The sequence below is a fragment of the Triturus cristatus genome, chromosome 6, assembly GCF_964204655.1.
Source record: "Triturus cristatus chromosome 6, aTriCri1.1, whole genome shotgun sequence".
In the NCBI taxonomy this organism is placed as follows: domain Eukaryota; kingdom Metazoa; phylum Chordata; class Amphibia; order Caudata; family Salamandridae; genus Triturus; species Triturus cristatus.
In genome coordinates this window covers 1,347,476,910-1,347,499,938 of record NC_140589.1, presented here as the reverse complement: position 1 = coordinate 1,347,499,938, position 23,029 = coordinate 1,347,476,910, and the positions used below count along the sequence as shown (strand labels likewise).

At 46.7% G+C, this 23,029-nt stretch overlaps 1 protein-coding gene across 1 annotated transcript in view; it reads right to left on the bottom strand.

The window, feature by feature from the left end:
* The window catches only part of USP34 (ubiquitin specific peptidase 34), a 2,509,780-nt gene that overhangs the window by 2,054,112 nt on the left and 432,639 nt on the right, over positions 1-23,029 (bottom strand). Inside the window, exons 25-28 of the mRNA XM_085612349.1 lie at positions 16,789-16,915; positions 16,537-16,681; positions 8,050-8,150; positions 586-795 (exon numbers count right to left, since the gene is read on the bottom strand). Of these exons, the coding sequence (XP_085468475.1) occupies positions 586-795; positions 8,050-8,150; positions 16,537-16,681; positions 16,789-16,915 (583 nt within the window). The remainder of the gene's footprint in view (positions 1-585; positions 796-8,049; positions 8,151-16,536; positions 16,682-16,788; positions 16,916-23,029) is intronic.

Sequence of the window (23,029 nt, the reverse complement as noted above, 5' to 3'; positions counted from 1 at the left end):
CAGTGTTGCAGGCGGCCCAGAAAATTCAGGACGCTTCTTGTTTATGTCCTGAATAAGCAACTGAATGAAAAACACATAATGAATTTAAAAAGCAACCTGGTCCCGCAGACTTACCGCCTTGCTATAACTCCTTGCAAAACGAGGGTAGCAATATGCAGGGGTGGCACTCAGGCACCCAAACCGAAAGACTGGTTAACAGACATTGCTTACTGTCAAGAACAGCTGTCTTGCTATTGGGACTTAATGCGCTCGAGATCCAGACCCCGCAACATTTGGGAACCTTTCCTTTCCTATATGCGCCAACAGGAACAAATTAGTGATGCATTAGATCATGTTTCTTCGAAACGTGATCATTTAGGATGCCCCTTGCCTATGTTCCTATTCTATACATAGTGTTGTCAGTATTTGACGTACCAATTGTTAAGATGTACTAGTTGATTGAATGCTATGCAGAATTGTACATGTATGCCAACAATATAAAGGTTTTTTTGAGCAATCTGTAACCACATGCAAAACATTTTATATTAGTTTATGCAAAAATGTTATGATGTACGTATAAAAAAAGATTTTATCAGTATTGCTCACCTCACTATCCTCCATGACTGCTAATGCGGAAGGAGGTTTAAATGATGCAAGCATCTCTAATAGTTCGAACAGTGTGGTGAGATGAGGCTCCTGGAGAAGTAAAAGCATGGGAATGTTGTCTTTCTGAGGCGGAGGTAGGCAGGAAGCAGGGAGCTGTACACCTTCACCTTTACGCTCCCTTCTGGGTGCACCCAATGAAACAAAAACCATCTAGATTTAAGCAAGACAATGAATCAGATTTTTATTTAAACATATTCACTGTTACACTTTAAGAGAGCTATATTACACAAGGAAAACGTGCATTAAGTATTAATTCACCCGATAAAACATTCTCGTTACGGTTTTGGAGTCCATCTTAAATGTAACATAGTTATTAAACAAGGAATGGACTAGACTACATTTGCTACCGCTACTAAGACAATAACTAATTTTTCAGTGCAACTGAATGTGGAAATCTGTGCATTCTTTTTGTGGCATGGAAAGGAACAATTAACCAGATTTTTCTAGAAAGCATTAAACAGGCACCCTGATAAGTAGCTGTGAATGATACACACTCACAACAAGACTGTGATGCAGAGGAACAAATCTGCCAATTGATTTATCCTAGGGAGAACTAAACTGGTCCCTAACTAAGAGTAATCAATCTCTGCCATTTCTCATTTATATGCAACACCAATACTTACACCAGGAGTGGTTGTAAAAATATTTGTATTTATCAATTTATCAAATTTATCACAAACAAAGAAAACAAATAAATCAAACATACAAATACATATCTACGTGTATCCAAACAATCTTTCCTGCCCGTTATTTTTGCGTGCGGATGTACCAACGACGTAATTCCATCTGTCACTAGAAAAAGTGAAAGAACGATGGAGAAGTGTAGCTCACTGGTTAGAGGAGGCATACCCTGAAGCAGAGATCAGACCCGGGACCTGGGTTCGATTCCCGACGCGGCAGGGTCCAGAGCCCAATCGTCCACGGACTCGATAATTCTCGCTTCGGTGCCCACTCTAAGCACGAGTTCACACTATGCAGCTCTGGGCAACAAGCCTGCTTAATCTCCACAACGGCCCCCCGCGGCGGGATGCCTGGCTTTCACCTTGGGGATGCCCAGTACGGGTTATCTTACAGGGAAAAACCAGGACGGGTTCCCAATGCAAGCGCCAAGATGCCCGTAGGGCGATAGCTGCGCTCTATAAGTACATCAATCAATCAATCAATGAGAAAGTCCTATACACGTTCGAGGGGATTTTTCAACCCTCACTGTCTTATCTAGAACAAGTACACAATGTTATCATATGAATCAACATCTGGCGGACTCCTCTGTATCATGAGGTCGACGCCTTTCGGCCATATTCATTTTGGCTTCATCAGGACAGTAACAGCGAGGAAATAGAAATACCCGAATTGACTGCAAGATAAAGTTTTCAAAGCGCACTGTAATCAAAGGAGGGAAAGGGACTTCCTCTTGTTTTTCATAATATCGCTATGTGCTTAGTGCATAGCACGAGAGTAGTATGTAGTTATACTGGCATAAATCTCTCAGTGTCCTTTATGTCGACCTGGTTCGGGTGCCTCCTGTGGTCTCACAAATGAATCCTCGGGTTATCGGGAAACATACATTTGTTCCCACAGAATCCGTGACTCTCGAAGAAGTGATTCCTGCGGCGTCCTCCGTGCCGAACTCCCATTAACCTCAGTGGCACCATTAACTCTAAATACATTCAATCCTAGAGACGTCACTGCCCAGAATACTAAAAACTGACAGCGCTTCACAAAGCAACCAGTGGCACTGTTCAGCTGGCAAAAGCTTACTATGCGGCCCTTCACCCTGCAAGTCGAGCTCTATCTCAGTGCTCCTTCCCTGCTGGAAGTATACAATGCCAGTATTCCTACTCTGCTAGTAAACTGCTTGGGGGTGTGCCTCATGAAAAAGCTTTACCTTTGGGCTCTGCCAATGGTGCAACACATCTCCTGTTTCTATATCCAACAGAAGAAAGACTGTTCAAAATCCCAGAACGCTGTGGATCATTTTAGATACTCAATTTCTCAAAGCAAAAAAAATTCTACACCACCAAATTTGTCTTTTAGTTCTGTACAACTCCTGCACCAAGCAACCAGTACATCAAAGTTTGTCTGGCAGCCTATACAACTGAGACATTGCACTGTCCTGGGGCTGGGACTGTTTTTTCAAGGAAGAAGTGAATCTCTCCTTCAGATGAATATTTTGTGGGAAGGTCTTTTTGGGAACATACCTATCAGAATACTTACTTGAACGCAAATGGTAATGATTCAGTAGGTGTAGGGCTCTGGCCAAAAATAGCTTCGCCTCTGCCCCATTATGGCTTTCTGGTTTAACAAAGAACAGAAGTCGTAGCTACAACATTCTGTACTAATACCAAACATCACATGAAGATTTTCATGTGGGTCTGATGAGGACATTTTCTTGTGATATCAGTGACAGGGTTTAGCCCTGAAACCTTAGTAGACGCTTGACTTATTCGCTGTCAAAATGCAAAAGGAGTTTCATTGATAGAGCACAGAGAGCGCAAGTTCCCACACTATGGCACAGAAAAGCAGGAGCTGACACGTGCATTGATTGGAAAATATATACTAAGCTGTTGAAGTCACAGCTAGAGCCACATGACACCACTTCGTGATGTTCGAAAGCTATTGCTGGAGAAACTTTCTAAACATATATGACACCCGTAGGGATACTCCTAAGATGACTCTGGGGAAAGAGGTCTACATCAGAAAAGCCAATTGTTTTTGTCAATGCCTTTTATTTCAAAGGAAATCTAATTGTAATTTTTTTGCAGAAAAAGGTGAGGAAAAAATAAACATTCATAGATTAGCTAGCAACACAGGTAAGACTTGGTAGGTGGTTAATGCAACACAACAAAAGGCAATTCAGTAAAAAAATAGTTCCTACAATAAGAAAAAAAATGAATCCGACAGTGAAATAATGCTGATAAATTATTCTCAATCAGGTAATCTGATGGCTATGATTTATTTAAGTTTTGACCTCTTTAGTCAATAGTTGTACAGGGTCATCACTAGGGCATAGGATACATGACTCATGAGGTGCTTCCATCCTAATTTAAGGAGAGACAGATAGGCAATGATTGTACAGTCCAATTTAGTAGAACTAATTGGTTTGAAAATATATAATTATGTACGACATTCTGTAGGCAACCTAATAATAGCATTACAGAGGTGAACAAAAAGAACATCCTAGGTGTAAAGGTCACCAGAAGTTGTGTTGATTGTAGTATACATCAGCCAGTTTGCAAATTGTCTGCAAATGGCAAAAAATGCATTGATTAGATATTGTAGTGACATACAGGACTGAACAGCCAACTAACGTATGCCACATACCCATATCAAGTTGCTGAAGCAGTTGGAACAGCTAGGACCCATAAAGAAAGGGTTTGTTATTAGGCTCGGATATGCAGCACTGAAATATTTAAAAGTTAAAAGAATATTTTGGCAAAGCCAATAGATCAGGCCTTTACTAGCGAATCACCTAGCTACTCACTTTGCCAATGCTTTAGTTTTTGCAAGCAGATGTAGCTTTGGCAATTTTATTTTTTATATTTCCCGAAGCCTCAACCACAAACTGAATTAATTGGAGAGGTGGAAAATCATAGGTAAAGATCTCTGATTAGTACATCCATAGTATACTGCCCATGTACTGTGGGTACCTGGAGGAGAAGACTGGGCATTTTGAGTTTTCGGCAGTGGCCAAAAAGCCACTGCGGGGAACCCCCAACAACGGCAGTGCAGGAATAGGACTTGCAGGTTGAGTTCCCATTCATGGACTTGTTGCTGCATCCTGATGAGCAGGTCTGCAAATTCACTGTCCGCTCCCAGTAGGTACTCTGCTAGTAGATGGACTCTGTGATGGACTGCCCACAGGCAAATGCCCTGAGTTAAAGCAGACAACTGTTGAGAGTGAGTGCCACCCTGCTTCAATAGGTAGAAGCTGGCAGTCGTGTTGCCTGTGTGAATGAGCATCACTTTGTGCTGAATGTGACAGAAGAACAACTGGAGTCCGAGCTGGATGGCTAGTAGTTTTAGGTGTTGATGTGGGGACCCGGTTATTAGTGTGCCAACATACACCGAATGGTCAAATTCTGCAAGTGCACCCTCCCCTCCCCACCCCACTGGGTGAGGGAAGTGCCCATTGTGATGATCACTTGCGGAACAGGGTTGAGAAAGTGTTGGCAAGTTGTTGCTGTTCCACCACTGCAGAGAGTAGTGGAGAGGCCCCAGATCAATACTAGATCTTCCCAGTGACCCCCTGCTTGTAACCACTATCCAGCTAGGCACTCCTGTAATGGGTGCATGTGTAACCTGGCATGGGGAACTATGGCAAGGTCATCATGTTGATGAGGCCATCACCGCTGACCATTACTTGGTGATCCGGCTGAAAAGGGGTGAGCAACAATTGGAAGGCTTGAACCCATGTTGGTCTGGAATAGGCTTTCCCAGTGACAGAGTGGAGTACCGCCTACAAGAAGCGCTGGATCTGTAGGGGCTGAAGGTGTGACTTCAGCACTTTGCAGTGGTAATGCTGGCCACATACCACGAACCAGAGGTACCAGTGATGTGCAGGCTGGATCAGGATGTAAAAGCAGTCTTTCAGGTCAAGGGCAGTCAAGAAGTGCCTTGCTGTAGTAGGCGGATAACATCCTGGAGAGTTGTCAAGTGGAAGTGTTCTGACAGGATGTATTTGTTAAGGGGCCTGAGGTTGCGTATGGGCCCGAGAGATCCGCCCTTCTTGGTGATGAGAAAGTACAGGGAGTACGCTCCTTTGCCACGTTAGTGGAGCGACACAGGTTGTATGGCCCTCTTGCTTAAGAGTGCCTTTAATACCTCTTGAGGGAGGAGCTGAAGTTCAGGGGAAAGAGTGCGTTTGCGGGGAGAAATGTTTGGTGGGGTGGTGGTGAGCTCTAAGCAGTATCCCTGGTTTATGAGAGGAACCACTGATCTTAGGGGATTTATGCCCACAGTGGAAAAAAACATAGTCTTTCCCAAACAGGTGCAGTGTTATCAGGGGTCGGTGGGGGGACACTTTGAGCAAGTTACTGCTTGGTGGGTGTGGCGCCCTTGGCAGCACAGCCTTTTCATTTTCCCTTGGAGTTGTTACCCCTGTAAACTCCCCTGGAATAGCCCCATGATGGGGTTTGCTGGACGAGCTGCCTCTGAAAAGAGGTAGAGGTGGATTTGGCGACCTGGGAGCTACAAAAGGAATTGCCAATTAAGGTGACTGAAGTGCCTCTTTGGCATTTGCGGTCTCAGTATCCTTTAAATAAAAACAAAAAAACGAGCACCTGGTCTACCTCCAGCCCTAAGAGGTGCCCCTCATCGAAGGACAGGTTGAGCAGATGCTGCTGTACTTCAGGCTTAAAGACTGAACCACACAGCCAAGTGTGGCAGCGAATCAGGACACTTGAGTTAATGCCACACGTTGCAGTGTCACAAGCGTCAAGAGCACACCTAACAGTGGCGCTGCATATTATTTTACCCTCTGCAACAAGGTCCTAATTTCGTAATTACTTTGGGAGCTACTGGAAGAACTCCTCCATTTCCTCCCAGTGGGCCCGGTCGTACCTTGAGAGCAGGTCGAAAGACTTGGAAATGTGTTGCTAATTGAGCAACGACTCACTCACCTGCTGCATCTATCTTTTTTCTCTCTGTCTGTTGGCTGTGTGTAATACCAAGGAATCTGGAAGAAGTTGTCCCCTAATTTATGCATTATTATAACTGCTTTTGAAACAAACGTAGTAGGATGTATAGAAGTGTGTTTATTGACGTGTTTTAGCTAGGCCATATTTCTGTGGCAAAAAGCCATCTTATCCAAAATGAAAGTCATCTCTGTCACTCACTCATGTCTCCCCACAGGCTCCACAGCACACAGTCACACTGAAGTCATAATAGTTTATTTCCACTGTCATTATTCTGCTCACTGTGAATCTTCCATGGTGCGGATGTAATATTGTTACATGTAGCTATGTTTTCTGGTTCTTCACTAGATCTATTCATTCATATTGTTTCATATTTGTTTGAACATCTCTACATGATATAGAATAGAAGGTACATAATAATTCAAGAAAATGGAATAGTGCTTAGATGTTGAGGTAATTATGTTTATTATTCTTGAGTTCTGATTTGCTGAAGAAATTATACATTTGCTCACACCACGGTGAAAGTGCAGATACTCTAAATTTCTTTGCAAGAATAAGAAATCTGTTTTACAAATGTTAGAAAACTTTCCTATTCTACTAGGGATACTGCCCGGATATTTACAAATGTTGCTGCCCAATGAGACTTAGAATATATTTTGATATGTTACATACTCTGTATAACTCTGCATTTGAGAGCCATTATTTACTGCTTCATGGCCTTCATGGCATTTACTCTGTTTCGCTCATCTTGAAATTTTGTATTAAAACCTTTTAACTTTTTTATTGATCTAGAACTTAGTCATTGAGTGGGATCCTTTCAATTTGTCTAACCCATTGCCTATTGAATTATATTACTCTGCTGAATGGATGTTCTAGGATATGCCTAAACGCGGGGACATACTGACACATGAAAATGAGGTTTAACACTGCCACCGATCCAGTGTACTGTTGAAGAATTGATTGAGGTCAATTTCGGGTGTCTAAATGTAAGAGTAAAACTTTCTTTCACACCTTTAGATAGATAAAGAAAAGAAATTGTCTGCAATAACGAGAAAAAAGGCAAATGTTCACAGAAACATTTGGCAGTGCTGAGTTAAGACTATATTTTGATCAAAACTAGCAATTGAGAGAATGACAGGAGGTGAGAAACAAGGACAGGTAGTCCTTTGAAAACGGTGTGCGGCTTCTAGTGTTCATCACCTTGTAAACAAATAAGCCATGAAAAAAATCTGTGGACACCCAACTCACAAGAACTACACTGGTGGTTTTGAAAGATCAGAAACAATGGGGATCATCTTAGAGTCAGACTTGTGCCAGGAGTCTGGATTATTAAGGACTCAACAACAAAACTCAGGAGAGTTTCATGCCATAATGGAAGTGGATAACATATACAATTAGGTAGAGTGATGCTATCTCTTTTTTGATTCCATATAAAATGGTTCTCCTAACTAACTGGGTAACTTATGCAGATTATTTTCGCTTGTTCGACGATATTTACCTTTGAATGCCTTTGAGAGCCAATATCACGGGCAGTTACTGAAAGATAATTAATGTGTTGTGTCACCACAACAGTATTATCTTCTTTAATCCCCTCCCCTTCTTACTTTCCATACAAGTGCTGTCTGCAGAATTAATAATTAAACAGGACGGTATGTATATTAAAGCAATGCAGACATTTTTGAACTTTCGCTTGGCTCAGTTTCACAAGAGTTCTTTGCTATCATTCTGAATTACTTCAATAACATGTTTTAAATAATGCTCATAATAATACCTGCATGTCCTTAAAGCCCAGTTCATTAAGTGTTTTCTCATCATAATCCGTAGTTAGTTCATGCCCAGAAGAAATCATTCTCACTGGTCCCATCAGCCCGCCTGAAACAGAGAAATGCCTTAATACTCCACAATGCAAATAAATAACCTCTTTAAGAAACACATTGTGTTTTACATAAGAAAAGAAGTGAGATGCATGACCATTTTACTTCAAATCAGTTCACAACAGATCCTCTTAAAACCGTGTACGATTTTGGAGGAAACCAATCCTTTGATTTTCATAAGCAACTATTTAAAGCCTCCTCCGGTCCCGAATACAGGCCTGTATTCGGGACCGGAGGAGGCTTACACGAGGAGACCCTCAGTTTGAAGCAAACGGTCAGGACCTGGGGACAGTTGTAATTTACCGCATTGAACTCGCGTACGTGGCGAGAGTGGACCTTGCGGGAATACCCTTGGTAATTGTACAACTGGGTACTTCGCATGAAAGCCCTGACCATACACTTTTAAATAGTTGCTTATGAAAATCAAAGGATTGGTTTTCTCCAAAATCGTACACTGTTTTAGGAGGATCTGTTGTGAACTGATTTGAAGTTTAACAGCCCTGAGGAAGTCGTAAGGGGTACATTCCCGCTGCGACGAAACGCGTTGGCAATTGGCTAAAAGAGAATAGAGAACACAAAGAGGAACAAGAATCCCAGCATCTTTTATTACTTTCACTAATTTGATTGTTGTTGTTGTGTGCCTTGAATTTGGTAAACGATGCATGACCATATTTAGATAATGTCAGTCAATAACTGGAAATCCCAGTATAATCTAAATGATGACCTAAACAGTACCATAAGCTTTAAAATATTTGCTATTACCAATCACCACTTTGCTACTTGGCCTTTTAGTGCAATTCAACATGCATGTCAAACTGCAAGTCTAAAATACAAACCCAAATAAAGACATTTCAACACAATAAAATGCCTACTGCTCGCAATATATTCTTGTATTTTTCACAGGAACAAACACTAAGCCTACAAAAGCAACAGAAAGTAACTTTTTTATGGATTTCTTAAGTTTATGCACTACTGATTAATGGTAGGCTTTCATAGACGTTTGATTTTCTTTGGACTCAGTCCCCTTTGAACACTACCCTTAATTGGCACCTGTAATTTCTGCACAGGTCAGAATATTTTAACATTGAAGAACAGCTAACCAGGGACAGTAAAATGTCAATTATACATTTCTTGAATCTACGCAACAATATGGTGACTGGTAGGTAGTCCTCAATAAAACGTGTCTTTAGTTATTTGACACAAATCTTTCTAAATGATGATATTCCTATGTTGTCTCCCTAAACACAGAAGCATGATATTGCAAGAGGTGAACTAAAACATATTCCTATGAGTACCAGAGGGTACAGGTTGTAGACATTAAGATATTAAATGGGCTGGGGTCTTTCCATACATGAATGTAGGACTAGAATCTAAGCCTGTACAAAGAATGTAGAGCAGTTCACATCAGGTAACAGGTCTCAACTCTAGCGAATCAGGAGACCTGCAAGGTTATTCTCTCTAAAGACTATTAAAGTATTCCTATCAAGCTATTTTCGCTGACTTGTTCAATTTAGGATTCACCCAACTAACTGTATGAGCCAAAACATATCTAACCATAATTGACCTGATCTTTAGGGAATCTTTGAGGTAAAAGACCTATAAATCATAATTTTGGTCAGACCACTCAATTACAGCTCGCTATGCAACCTGGGCCAAATTCCTACAAAACTAACCACCTTCAGCCAAAAATATAGAAACCGAGATTGCGCAAAAAGGTTATCATAAGTATTTCGGTATTACCTTCTCATCAACCCACATCACAGACATGACCTTTCCTCAGTCACATCATGGATACATTTCCCACTGACCCACAAAGCACCCTGGCGCCAATTCATTTTAAAGGGGCTGCATACAGTGACATTATTGATATCCAAACAGGAATATACCACAAACAAAAGGTTCTAGAACCAAGGAGGGTCAGCCAATTTGGAGAATATAGCTCTGTTCCCCGGTATTCCTTTTGGCTGGGAGAGTAAACAATTTTGAAATTATCCAGCGTTAGGGATCACAATAGAACAACAGTGCTCTCTAATTAAGATAGCCTCCCAACAGACACCAGGGATTAGTTTTAGAATGCGAGATGAGCAGCCCCCAAGCACAGGCCTGGTCTCCTACCAACCCGTAGACTTTCCCTGCATTTCGGGTCAGTGGCTTTGTATGGACAAGGGGGAAGTTTATCATTAAACTGATTTCTTTCCTTGCATAACGGATGCCCATAAGACACTGGAACTATTAATAAAAACACACACAAAATAAAGGTTTGAAGTAGGGGGAGCTTCTACATACCCTTTAGCTTGCTCATAAAGTCTTCTGGGCTGCTAGGTGGCTGTCTTGCATACATTACCACACAAACCACCATTTCACAAAACAGAAGGGACAGTAAGGTACAAGGAATATTTAAAATTGAATTGACAATGCGGCAGAATAGTGGGGACATGGATGTGCCCCATCATTGGCTGTGCCAGATTACTGGCTGTAGTCCCAAAACCACAGATCACACACCTACATTTCAGGTCGCTCTGGGACAGATGAACAAGTTTCTTACCTTTGGTAACAATATATCTGTAAGAAACATTAGTTAGTGAGATTCCTTACCTTAGAATTACCCCCATGCGTCAAGACTGGATCCGGTAAGTTTTCATCAGCAGTACCCCTGTGCGTCGGAAGGTGGCGTTGTGCGACTCCGCGTCCGTGGTTGGTGTTGTGGTCGCCAAGATGACATCGCGGCAGCTACTTAGACACCGCCCTTGCATGCCAACGTCAGTTCTATACACGACTTTCTGTGCCAGGAATGCAGAGCCATGCAAGATACTGACCACTGGTGCCTTAAAACTAGGGCCCTGAAGGGATGACCTTAACCCTAGAAATCAGTTCGCAGAATGGGGAGGATGGGTGGGGCGGTAAGGAATCGATCACTAACTAATGTTTCTTACAGATATATTGTTACCGAAGGTAAATAACTTGTGCATCTGAAAGAAACACGTTAGTGATAGATTCCTTACCTTAGAATAAGATACCCCCCAATCCCAACCCCGGTGGTGGGCCTGCGAACTAAGATCACACCAGGAAGTCCCAGACAACAGAAGGGCCAAAGAAGCAGTCTCTCCGGACTTAGGTGTCCAGGCAATAGTGCTTAGTAAAAGTGTGCAGCGAGGCCCACGTAGCTGCCTGACAGATGTCGTTTAGAAGGAACTCCCCGCCCCAAAGCAGTAGCGGCTGCCGTCGCCCTGGTGGAATGGGCACGCAGCCCCACTAAAGGCTCATTCTTTGCCAGAGAAGAACCGGCTTTGATACACAAAACGACCCATCGGGAGATAGTACGCTTTTGTACGGCCTGATCTTTCTTGGTGCCCACATAGCCAACAAAGAGCTGGTCATCCACCTGGACTGTTTGGTGCAATCCAGATAAAAGGAAAGCGCATGTTTTGAGTCCAGATGGTGGAGCCTCTCCTCCTCTTTCGAAGGATGCCGAGGCGGAAAGAAGGTGGGCAAAGTGATGGTCTGCCCGATGTGAAAGGCAGTGACCACCTTGGGCAGGAAGGATGGACGAGTCCTGAGAACCACCTTGTCCGGATGGACAGACAGAAAAGGAGGCTTGGAGGAAAGAGCCTGGAGCTTACTCACTCTTCTGGCAGATGTAGTGGCTACCAGGAATGCAGTTTTAAGCGACGGAAGCCTCAAAGGACAGTTGTGAAGTGGCTCAAAGGCAGCGCACATTAAATAGGTTAAGTCCTACTGGGGCATAACGAAGGGAATAGGAAGAAAGAGAGGAGTTAAGCCTTTCAAGAAACGATTAACAACCGGGGACTTGAAAAGAGAAGGCTCATCTGGAAGCTTAAGGAAGGCAGAGATGGCCGAAAGATAGCCCTTGATAGTGCCCAGAAAAGAGCCCTGCTGGGCTAAAGAAAGGAGAAACAAGACAACCTCAGAAAAAGTGGCAGAAAGAGGATCCACAGCCTTTGCTGTGCACCATACCACAAATTTGTTCCACCGGCAGGTGTATACCGTCTTATGGAGGGACACCTGGCTGCCAAGATTACATCACAAACTTCAGGAGGCTGGTCAAAAGACATCAACTGCCGCAGCTCAATTTCCACGCAAGGAGGGGGAGGCTGGAAAGGTCTGGGTAGAGGACCGTCCCCTGTTGCTGCGACAGAAGATCCTCCCGAAGAGGCAGACGAGTCGGAGGATCGATGGCCATGTTGAGCAGCTCGGGATACCAGACTCTTCGTGCCCATTCCGGAGCCACAAGGATGACTTGGGCCCGGTCGTGTCTGATCTTCTAAAGGCACTCTGGGCATAAGTGTATAGGCGGAAAGGCGTACAACAGACCGAAACTCAACTTGCGATGAAAAGCGTCGCCGAGCGAATGCCGCCTTGGAAATTCCAACGCGCAGATTTGCTGACATTGCACGTTCTCTTCGGTGGCAAAAATTTGTAACCAAGGCTCTCCCACTATCGAAAGAGACCTTGCACCACCTCCGAGTGAAGACGCCATTCGTGATCCATCATACACCTGCGACTGAGTTCGTTCAACCTGCCAGGTGTTGAACCACCAGGGATATGCCCTGATCTTCCAGCCATGTGCAGAGGCGGACGGCCTCCTGACATAGGGTCCACAACACCACCCGCCCTGTTTGTTGCATTACCACATGGCGGTGGTGTTGTCCGTGAACACCTGCACTACTCTTCCCCGAACAGAGGGAAGGAATGCCTTGAGTGCAAGACGGATCGCCCGGAGCTCCAGAAGGTTGATATAGAGCACGGACTCTGCCGGAGACTAGAGGCCTCTGATCTCCGCCTCTCCCATGTGACTGCCCCATCCTAGAAGGGACGCGTCTGTCACCACTGTGGGTTCTGGTTGGGGAAGGGAGAGGGATCTGCCGCTGACCCAATTCTGGTTTGTGAGTCACCACTGCAATTGACGTGCAGTGCCTGCCGAGATCTGGACCCTATCAGACAGATTCCCCTGAAGCTGCGCCCCCTGGAGCTTCAGGTCCCACTGCAGAGCCCGCATATGCCACTTAGCATGATCGACAATCAGGATGCAGGAGGCCATGAGGCCCAGCAGCCTCAGGGTCATCCTGACCGAAACCCGGGATAGCGGCTGAAAGATTGAAATCATAGCCTAAATGTCCCGGACTCGCTGTTCGGGAGGATAAACCTGAAACCGCGTTGTGTCTAGAACCGCTCCGATGACGAGGAGCTTCTGAGAGGGAATCAGGAGCGTCTTCGGCACATTGATGGGGAACCCCAGCAAATGCAGGATGTTGGCCGTAGTCTGGAGGTGGGAGACGACTGCCTGGGGCGAGCCCGCCTTCAACAACCAGTCGTTGAGATAGGGGAAGACTGAAACCCCCGATCTGCGCAGATGAGCTGCGACCACTGCCATCACTTTCGTGAACACCCGAGGGGTGCTGGTAAGGCCCAAGGGGAGCACGGTAAACTGAAAGTTCTCGTGGCCTACCGTGAACCGCAGGTAATGTCAGTGGGCCGGCAGGACGGGGATGTGAAAGCAAGCGTCCTGCAAGTCCAACGCTACCATTAAGTCTCCAGGGTCGAGGGCAGACAAGACCTGAGCGATCATCAACATCTTGAACTTCTCCTTCCGGAGGAAGCAGTTGACGTTCCTGAGATCCAAGATAGGATGCAGGCCCTTGTCCTTCTTGGGTACCAGAAAGTAGTGGGAGTAACAACCACTACCTACTTCTGGGATAGGAACGCGCTCGATGGCTCCCTTGGCCAAGAGAGCCATAACTTCCTGTTGGAGAAGGCCCAGGTGATCCTCCGACATTTGGTGGTATTGAGGTACCATGGCTGGAGGGGTCACCTCAAAGGGGAGGGGGTAGCCCCTTTGGACTGTTTGTAAAACCCACCTGTCCGACGTGATGGTGCGCCAGTGGGGGAGGTGATGGCCGATCTTGCCGCCCACTGGCGTTTGATGGGCCTGAAAAATCACACTAGGAAGGTGGGGGGGGGGGGGGGGGGGTTGGTGGACTGGCCCTCCCGCTGGCCCCCTGAACCTCGGTGGTGGTTCCCACGTCCCCGGCCGCGCGAAGATTGGAAACTTGCTGCGGCCTGCGGCTCTAGGCGGGACATAGTGAGGCAACCCTTTTATAGCCACGAAAGGGGCAAAAAGCAGACTGCACTGGGCGACTGGAGAGGCCCAAGGACTTGGCCGTAGCCCATGAGTCCTTGAAACGCTCTAGATCGTGGTCTGCTTTGTCGCCAAAAAGGCGACGGCCATCGAAGGGCATGTCAATGAGGGTATTCTGGACATCCCCCCCAAAAAGCCAGTTGATCTCATCCAGGTGTAGCGACGAAGGGCCACAGACGTGGAAAACATTCTGCCCAAAGAGCCAGCGGTATCCAGCCCACAACAGATGGTAAACTTTGCCGCATCCCTCCCGGCGGCAATAGCTTGGAGCCCCCGTGTTGGGCCTGGACCAAGTGCCCAAAAGGATGTCCATAAGGGTCTCATTAAACGGCAGCAGGGGCTCCGAAGAGCTTGTTGCCGGCTGAAGCACCTCTGTCAGGAGGTTAGTCGTGACCGCCACCGTAGGAAGCTCGCAGTTGAGAGCCTCGGCCGCCCTACGCAACACCACTGCGCATGAGGCTCCCTCCTCAGTAGCCACTGTAGGAGGAGACAACATGCCAAAGTCAGGGGAAGTGTCTAGACCACTGGCATCCCACAGTTCCTCTCTCCTGTCCTGTTCAGATTCGAGCTGATCAGTCAGACGGACACTTGACTCCTCCCAGTCCTCCTCCTCCTCCTCTTCCTCTGGGTGCCAATCTAGCTGAAAAGGCACCCCAGGAGTGAACAGGGGCGCAAAAACCCCTCTCGGCACCGGATCCGGCGTCAGGCGGCGCTGGTCCGGCTCAGTGTCCACATCAGGATGGAGGCTGTGGTCAACGCCAGCCGGGGGCACGACCAGCGTAGGTAGCGGAATTGGTGCCGGAGGAAGCGGCGCCGGTGGAGGTTGTAATAAGGTCAACCAGCGCTGATACGGATCCAGGCCTGGATCCAAGGGGGGCCGGCGGCACCGGAGCCACAGGCGGAGAAGGCCTAGGGCCCCCCAACCGAGTCCGAAGGGCCCGAAGGCACGCCGGCGGAGTCGGCCTACCTAAAGATAGCGTGCATCGCCTCGTAAAATGTACGAAGCTGGGCAGGAGTCGCTCCGGGTCCCAGGAAGGGAGGGAGGGAACCGCGGAGTCGACTCTTCGGGCTCCGTGCGACGAGCCTTGGGAGGGGCACCGCCCGCATCCCTCGACGCGTCAGCTAACCAACGGGGAGAAGTCGAAGAGCGACGATGCTTCTTCGACGACTTCTTATGCTCCGACTTACCCGACCCTGAGTTATAAGACTTTAAAGACTTCGACGAATGGTGATGGCTCTGCGACCGGTCCCTCGACCTCCCTCGCGACTGGGACCTCAAACGGCACGGAGCACGACTTGGGGTTGTGGTCGCGCTCCAGGCAAAAAAGGCACACACGTTGCGGATCCGTAACAGACATCAGTCGGGTACAGGAACTGCAGGCCTTGAAGCCGGGTATTCCTATGTACACCAGGAGTCGTAGACTCAAAAAATAAGGTCGACAAAAGTTACTCAAAAAGTTCAGTCAAAAAATAACTGGAGTTACTGCTCTCTCGAGATCTGCGCTGGCTGCCGCGGAAAAAGAAAGAACTGACGTCAGCACGCGAGGGCGGTGTCTAATTAGCTACCGCAACGTCATTCCGGCGACTACGACGCCAACGACGGACGTGGAGCCGACCGACGCCACCATCTAACGCACAGAGGTACTGTTGACAGAAAACTTTCCGGATCCAGTCCGACACCTGGGGGTAATTCTAAGGTAAGGAATCTAGAACTAAAATGTTTCTTTCAGATACACAAGTTAATGTTCTACAGATAGCATTCCTATGTCAGCCTTCATGGCAGGTTCTGCATAATATGAAAACCCACAACTACTCGCTTGCCTCATTTCTCAGACCTCCTCGAGACAGATAATCATATATCTGGCCTACACTACCATTTCCCGTCTCTGAATTTCACCCTAGTTCTAGCCACATGCCAAGAGATACTTTGATGACTGTCACATTGACAAAGCCCCATCCAAATGAAAGCAATCGCCCTGTGGAAGCCCTAGCCCCATCTCTTCCCTTTTACTCATGCTTTTAGAATATTAAAAAGTGCTTCATAAGAATACATACTGCTCACATAAGCAAAACATGACTTGCAAAGATTAGGCATATCTAACTGCAAAATATAAAACGGTAACAGCCATGATGTGACAACTGACAAACACACTTCTTTCACCCTATAAAAGCAATACATTATTTTCAAGAAACAAAACAGACTGGTGATATTTCAAGCTTGCTTTACCAGGAAAGTCCTTCCGACTGCTTTGTCCAAATTCCTGGAGTTGTGCTTGCTGGTTAAGCTGCTCTTTCTGCAAGTTTTCATACCAATGAGTAACCTCTGCCCTCAGATCAGCTACCTGATCACTAGGATACATTTCAATTGTCATCTACACCAAAACAACAAAAACAAAGATTTTCAAAAAAACAAATATTGGAAAACAATAAAAACATGAATTATCAAGAACAAATAAGTTTGCATTAGGTGCATGTTTACCTTGTCAGGAAGCCCAGCTGGCTGACAAACAATTCTTAAAGGTAATGACTGCTTGTCACTAAGAGCCTTCAAGTGACTGCTGATGCCAGTGCCTTCAATCTGCCACTGCCTCAGGTGATATGCAAACCTTAAGTAGCAAATGAAAAATTATAAATAGTTTGCTTGATTCAAATAGCTTCAATAATAAAACATGCAACCAACACTTTTTACAGAGCCATGGATAGTTGGTTAAGAAAGAAATGTCTGTAGCAAACATCCATTTTGTTTTGAAGGAAAATATTAATTACCTGCAACAATCTCTGTGGAGGGTGGAGCGATATAGATTCAAATTCTCTGCACATGTCTAGTTTCGATTATTGTGCTCGTAACTTTACCAGCCGTTTGTCTTTGAGGAGATGGTTTTGATTTCAAGGTGACTAATATTACCTTCTCCTGAAAATACCAATGCACCAGGACAAGGACTTTACCTCAGATTGTCTTTTCCATCCATTGGCTATTGTAGGTGCAGAGATGCAAAGTTTTGTAATTTTTGTGTACTGAGAAAGGAACAAGGTGTTGTTAAGAATAAGAAGAAAAAGTATGATTAAAATTTACTGGATGGCTTCCTGTCTCCTCACATTCAGGGAGGTGGCTAGGGCCTATGTCCATCTACAGATCTGCAGGTTGCAAACCTATTGTCCTAGGTAAGAAAGAGGTTTTGTTGGCAACACGTACAGTTGTAGATTACACGCTGTGCATAGACTAAAATACAGTACCTAAAGCGTGGCCTGAGATGTCTAGAACAAAGTTATACATCCATATGTCTGTTGGTGGTATATACAACAGGGAAAGCCACTGTGCTACCTATGGAACGAGTGGAATGTGCTTTCTTCTTTCTCTGTCTGGCAGTACAGATGTCTCCATCAGTGCAAAAGAATGTCTTTTTCTTACCACCAAGACTATGAGAGTCTGGCCTATGTGCCTACCGTAAACATACCTGGTCTTTATCAAAGAGTTTTGAACTTCCATTACTTCTTTAATAATCTTGGAGTACTTATTTTCAGTAAAGTCAGAGTAAAAAAAAAAAATCTTCTATAAGTACAGCAAAGCCTGGTACCATGGGAAAATAAGGTTCTTGGAGTAGTCCTTGGGTGCAATGTCTCCATTATAATTGAGACAGAGGACTGGGGCACCTCTGTCTGTATGGAATATGTTACTTACCCTGTAAGCATTTTTTCATGGCATGCATTGCTGCAGATTCACGTGCACTGCATACTCCTGCCATCTAGTGTTGGGCTCCGATGGAAGCAACTTGTTTTTCTTCAAAGAAGTCTATTGAGTCCCATGGTATAGAGACTCCTCCTGTGACTTGTAATTATGGGCATCAGCTCCATTGTTAGATTGCTTTCCGTATGGCAGGGGAGGACGACGATGGAAGGCCCAAAGGCATAAGAGGCATCTAAATAGTATTGTCTCCTGGGATAATCATCCTTGGTATATTTGATTGCAAATGTGATACAGGTGTCTTAAAAGAAAGATTCCATGAAGGAGAACTACAATAACCAGATGTAGACGACTGCCTGAACATCAATCTCCTCAATGGACATGAACAGGAAGGTCTCAGCATCGATCTCATAGAGAGTGGATGAGTGAAAAGATTTCCAGATGTATGAAATATTGAAGAAGGTGAAAGCAAGCAGATTCTGAGGAATTGAATATGCTACTTACCAGTATGCATCTGTTCTTGGCATGTAGGGCTGCTGACATTCATATCTGTGCATAGATCGCCGCCTAGTGTTGGGTCCGGATGTTTGCACGTTGTTGTCCTGGAAGAGTCTTCGAAGTATCCTTGGATAGGTGACTCCTCCCCTGGACTACAGTGCGCATGGGCATCCTCTCCATCCTCAGATTGTTTTTCGCCATTGTGGCAGTGATGGAGTAGATACAGAAAGTGATGACCATGCTTGCAATAATTCTGAGAGCTGCAGCTGCGACAGGCGCCGGGGAGGAGGGAGGGCGATATGAATGTCAGCAGCCCTACATGCCAAGAACAGATGCATACTGGTAAGTAGCATATTCAGTTCGAGGCATGTGGGCTGCTGAATTCATATCTGTGCATAGAATACATAGCAGTGCCCTCTATTGGCGGCGGCTACCCGTGCCAGCTGCAGCGGTCTGAAAAAGTGTTTTGAGAACAGCCTGTCCTACAGCTGCCTGCTGTTTTGACTGCACATCTACGCAATAGTGTTTTGTAAATGTGTGTGTAGTGGACCATGTGGCTGCTCTGCATATATCATGCAGGGGAATGTTTCCTAGGAAGGCCATGGAAGCCCCCAACTTGCGTGTTGAGTGGGCTCGTGGTGGAATAGTTAATGTGCGTTTTGCCTTTTGATAACAGATTTGAATACACTTAACTATCCATCTGGCTATCCCTGCTTTGGAGATGGCGTTACCTTTGTGGTGTGGGGCAAAGGCAACGAACAGTTGTTTTGTCTTCCTGAAGGGTTTAGTCCTGTCGATGTAGTACATGAGGGCCCTCCGTACATCTAGTGTATGTAATGCCCTCTCTGCAACAGTTTGTGGGTTTTGGAAGAAAACGGGCAGTTCAATAGTCTGGTTCATGTGGAACTGCGATATTACCTTGGGCATGAATTTGGGGTTGGTACGTAGTACGACCCTGTTGGCGTGAACCTGAATAAATGGCTCTTGAACGGTTAGTGCCTGGAGTTCACTAACTCTTCTTAGGGAAGTGATCGCTACCAGGAAGGCTACTTTCCAGGTAAGGAATTGAATCTCGCATGAGTGTAGAGGTTCAAAGGGTGGACCCATCAGGCGTGTGAGGACCAAGTTGAGGTTCCACATTGGAGCCGGTGGGTGACTAGGTGGAATGACTCGTTTGAGTCCTTCCAAGAATGCTTTGATGGCAGGCACTCTGAAGAGAGAGAGGTGCTGCCTGGTTTGCAGATAGGCTGATATTGCGGTCAAATGGACCCGTATAGAGGTGTACGCCAGATTGCATCGGTATAGGTGTAAGAGGTAACATATGATGTTGTGGATGGATGCGTCCAGCGGGTTAATGTCATTATTACCGCAATAAATGACGAACCGTTTCCATTTGGCTGCATAGCAAGCTCTTGTAGTGGGTCTCCTGGCCTCCTTGATGATGTCCATACAGTCAGGTGGCAGATTGAGATAGCCAAACTCTAGGACTTCAGGAGCCAGATCGCCAGGTTCAGCTGTTGCGGATCTGGGTGCTGAACCTCTCCATGGTTCTGCGTCAAATGCGCGGGTTTGATCCGCAGCCTTTGATGCGGTACCACGGAAAGTTCGAGGAAGGTGGTGTACCACGGCTGGCGTGCCCACGTGGGAGCAACTAGGACGAGTGTCAGGGAGTGTTGTCGGAGTTTGCGAGCCACCAGCGGTATCAACGGTGCTGGAGGAAAAGCGTACGCAAATTTGCCGGACCAGTTCATCCATATCGCATTGCCCTGCGACTGCGGGTGTGGGAATCTGGCGGCGAAGCTTTGGCATTTTGCGTTTTCGCTTGTCGCGAATAGGTCTATTTCTGGGTGACCCCACTGCTGGAAGTACGGTTGGAGTACCGATGGGTGTAACTCCCACTCGTGCATCTGGTGGCTGTGTCTGCTGAGCAGATCCGCCATCTGGTTGTCCTTGCCGGGGAGGTGTTCCGCCATGAGGAACATGTTCCTCTGAATGGCCCACTTCCACATGCTCTGAGCCAGATGAGACAACTGTGGAGAGTGTGTCCCTCCCTGCTTCTGTATGTAGTACATTGCGGTCATGTTGTCCGTCCGGATCAACACGACCTTGTTGCACAGATGTACTTTGAAAGCCTTCATGGCCAGGAAGATTGCCATCAGTTCCAGAAGGTTGATGTGCATCTTCTTCTGTTGTGTCGTCCATAGTCCCTGCACTGTGTAGTGGAGTACATGAGCTCCCCATCCCTGGAGAGACGCGTCCGCTGTCAGTACTATTTGTGGAACAGGCTCTTGGAACGGTCGGCCCTTGCAAAGGTTTTGTGGATTCCACCAATGCAGAGAGTTGTATGCCCGACCGCTCACCAACACTAGGTCTTTCAACTGTCCTTGAGCCTGATTCCACTGACGTGCTAGGCACTCCTGAAGTGGGCGCATATGTAATCTCGCGTGCGGGACTATGAAGATGCAGGAGGCCATCATGCCTATCAACTGCATAAACACTCGCGCTGGAAGCGAGTGGTTGGGTCTGAACTTGGAGATCAGCGCTTGTATGCCGTTGATCCTCACTAAACTTGGCTGAGCTGTGGCCGCCAGAGTGTCTATAGTCGCACCTAGGTACTGTTGTACGTGTGCGGGCTGGAGATGAGACTTTGGGTAATTTAGTGAGAATCCCAGACTGTGAAGAAGGTGAATGGTACGGGACACGTGGCTTGCACATTGCTGGGCCGATCTCGCTTGAACGAGCCAGTCGTCTAGGTAGGGGTAGACGTGTATGTGCTGTCTCCGTAAATGTGCCGCCACCGTAGCTAGGCACTTTGTGAAAACCCTGGGCGCTGTTGTCACGCCGAAGGGAAGGACTTTGAACTGATAGTGCTGCCCCTGAACAGTGAACCTGAGGTATTTTTTGTGTGAGGGGTGGATGGGTATGTGAAAATACGCATCCTTGAGGTCCAGTGATGCTAGGAAGTCTCCCTGCTGGAGAAGCGGAAGGACTTGCTGTAGAGTGAGCATGTGAAAGTGCTCCGAAAGAATGTACTGGTTCAGGGGTCTCAGGTCTAATATAGGCCTGAGCGACCCGTCCTTTTTTGGAATTAAGAAGTAGAGGGAGTAAACCCCCGTGCCCCGCTCGTGGACGGGTACGACCTCGATAGCGCCTTTTAGAAGCATACTTTCTACCTCTTGCTGTAAGAGCGTCAAGTGCTCTGAAGACATAGGACGGTTTCTTGGTGGTATTGTGGGTGGAGTGGAAGTTAACTCCAGACAGTAACCGTATTTTATAATATCTTTGACCCACCTGTCCGTGGTGATGGAGTTCCACGTGGACAGGAACCGTTGTAGCCTTCCCCCGACAGGTGTTATGTGGTCGGGAGGAAGGGAGAGGGCGTCACTGCTTGTTCTTGGGGGAGGACCTGGTGTTGCCGTAGCCACGTCCTCTGCCCTTGGTACTGGAGCCACGATAGCCACCTCGGGTGTTCTTATCGTAGGTGGTCTGCGTATTACCCTTGTTATATGTTTGTTGTGACCCCTGTCCTCTGCCTGCTCCCTTGTTTCCGGGGCGACGAAAGGAGCCGCTCCGAAAGGACTGAGTTTGTAGGGCGCCCATGGACTTTGCAGTGTCCGTGTCCTTTTTTATCTTCTCGAGGGTGGCGTCAACCTCAGGCCCGAACAAAAAGTCGGGGTTGACAGGCTGATTAAGGATATTGTTTTGTACCTCAGGCTTGAATCCTGAGATACGTAGCCAGGCGTGACGTCGTAGGATGACGCTAGTGTTGATGGCCCTGGCAGCCGTGTCAGCAGCGTCTAGTGCACATTTGATGGCAGCATTTGTGAGTAGCTGTCCCTCTCTGATAAGGATTTCTGCACCTTCTTTGTAGGGGTCAGGGAGGTGTTGAAGGAGTTGCTCCATTGTGTCATAGTGCGCCCTATCGTAGCGGGCGAGGAGCGCTTGAGTGTTAGCTATGCGCCATATGCTTGCAGCTTGTGCGGCAACTCGCTTGCCGGAGGTCTCCAGCACCTTGGACTCCTTGTCCGGGGGAGGAGCGTCACCCGTTGTCTGCGAGTGTGCCCTCTTGCGGGCATTCGCCACAACGATGGAGTCGAGTGGTAATTGTCCTCTGATGTAAGTAGGATCCCCAGGTGCTGATCTGTATTTCTTATCGATCCTGGGGTTTATCACTCGTGCCCTGGTGGGTTCCCTGAAAATGTCAGTGGCTGGCTTAAGGACCCCCTTCAACATTGGCAGAGTCTTTACATGTCTTTCTGAGGATGCAAAGGTGTCCATTAGAAAGTCATCTTCGATGATATCAGAGTGAAGCTGTACATCATGGTTGTTCGCCGCCCGTTCAATCAGAGCGTTGAACGCCGCAGTATCCTCTGTGGGTGACGTTTTTGCCCCATATAGTTGTGGGTCCTGTGCATCAAGAGGTGCACTGGGGTCTGCAGGGTCGCCCCAAGTTTGGTCAGGGTCCTGCTGGTCATCAGGGTCCGTGTCCACATGGTAGGGGACTTGTTCACCCATGTAGTCCTCCAATGCATCCGTGTCG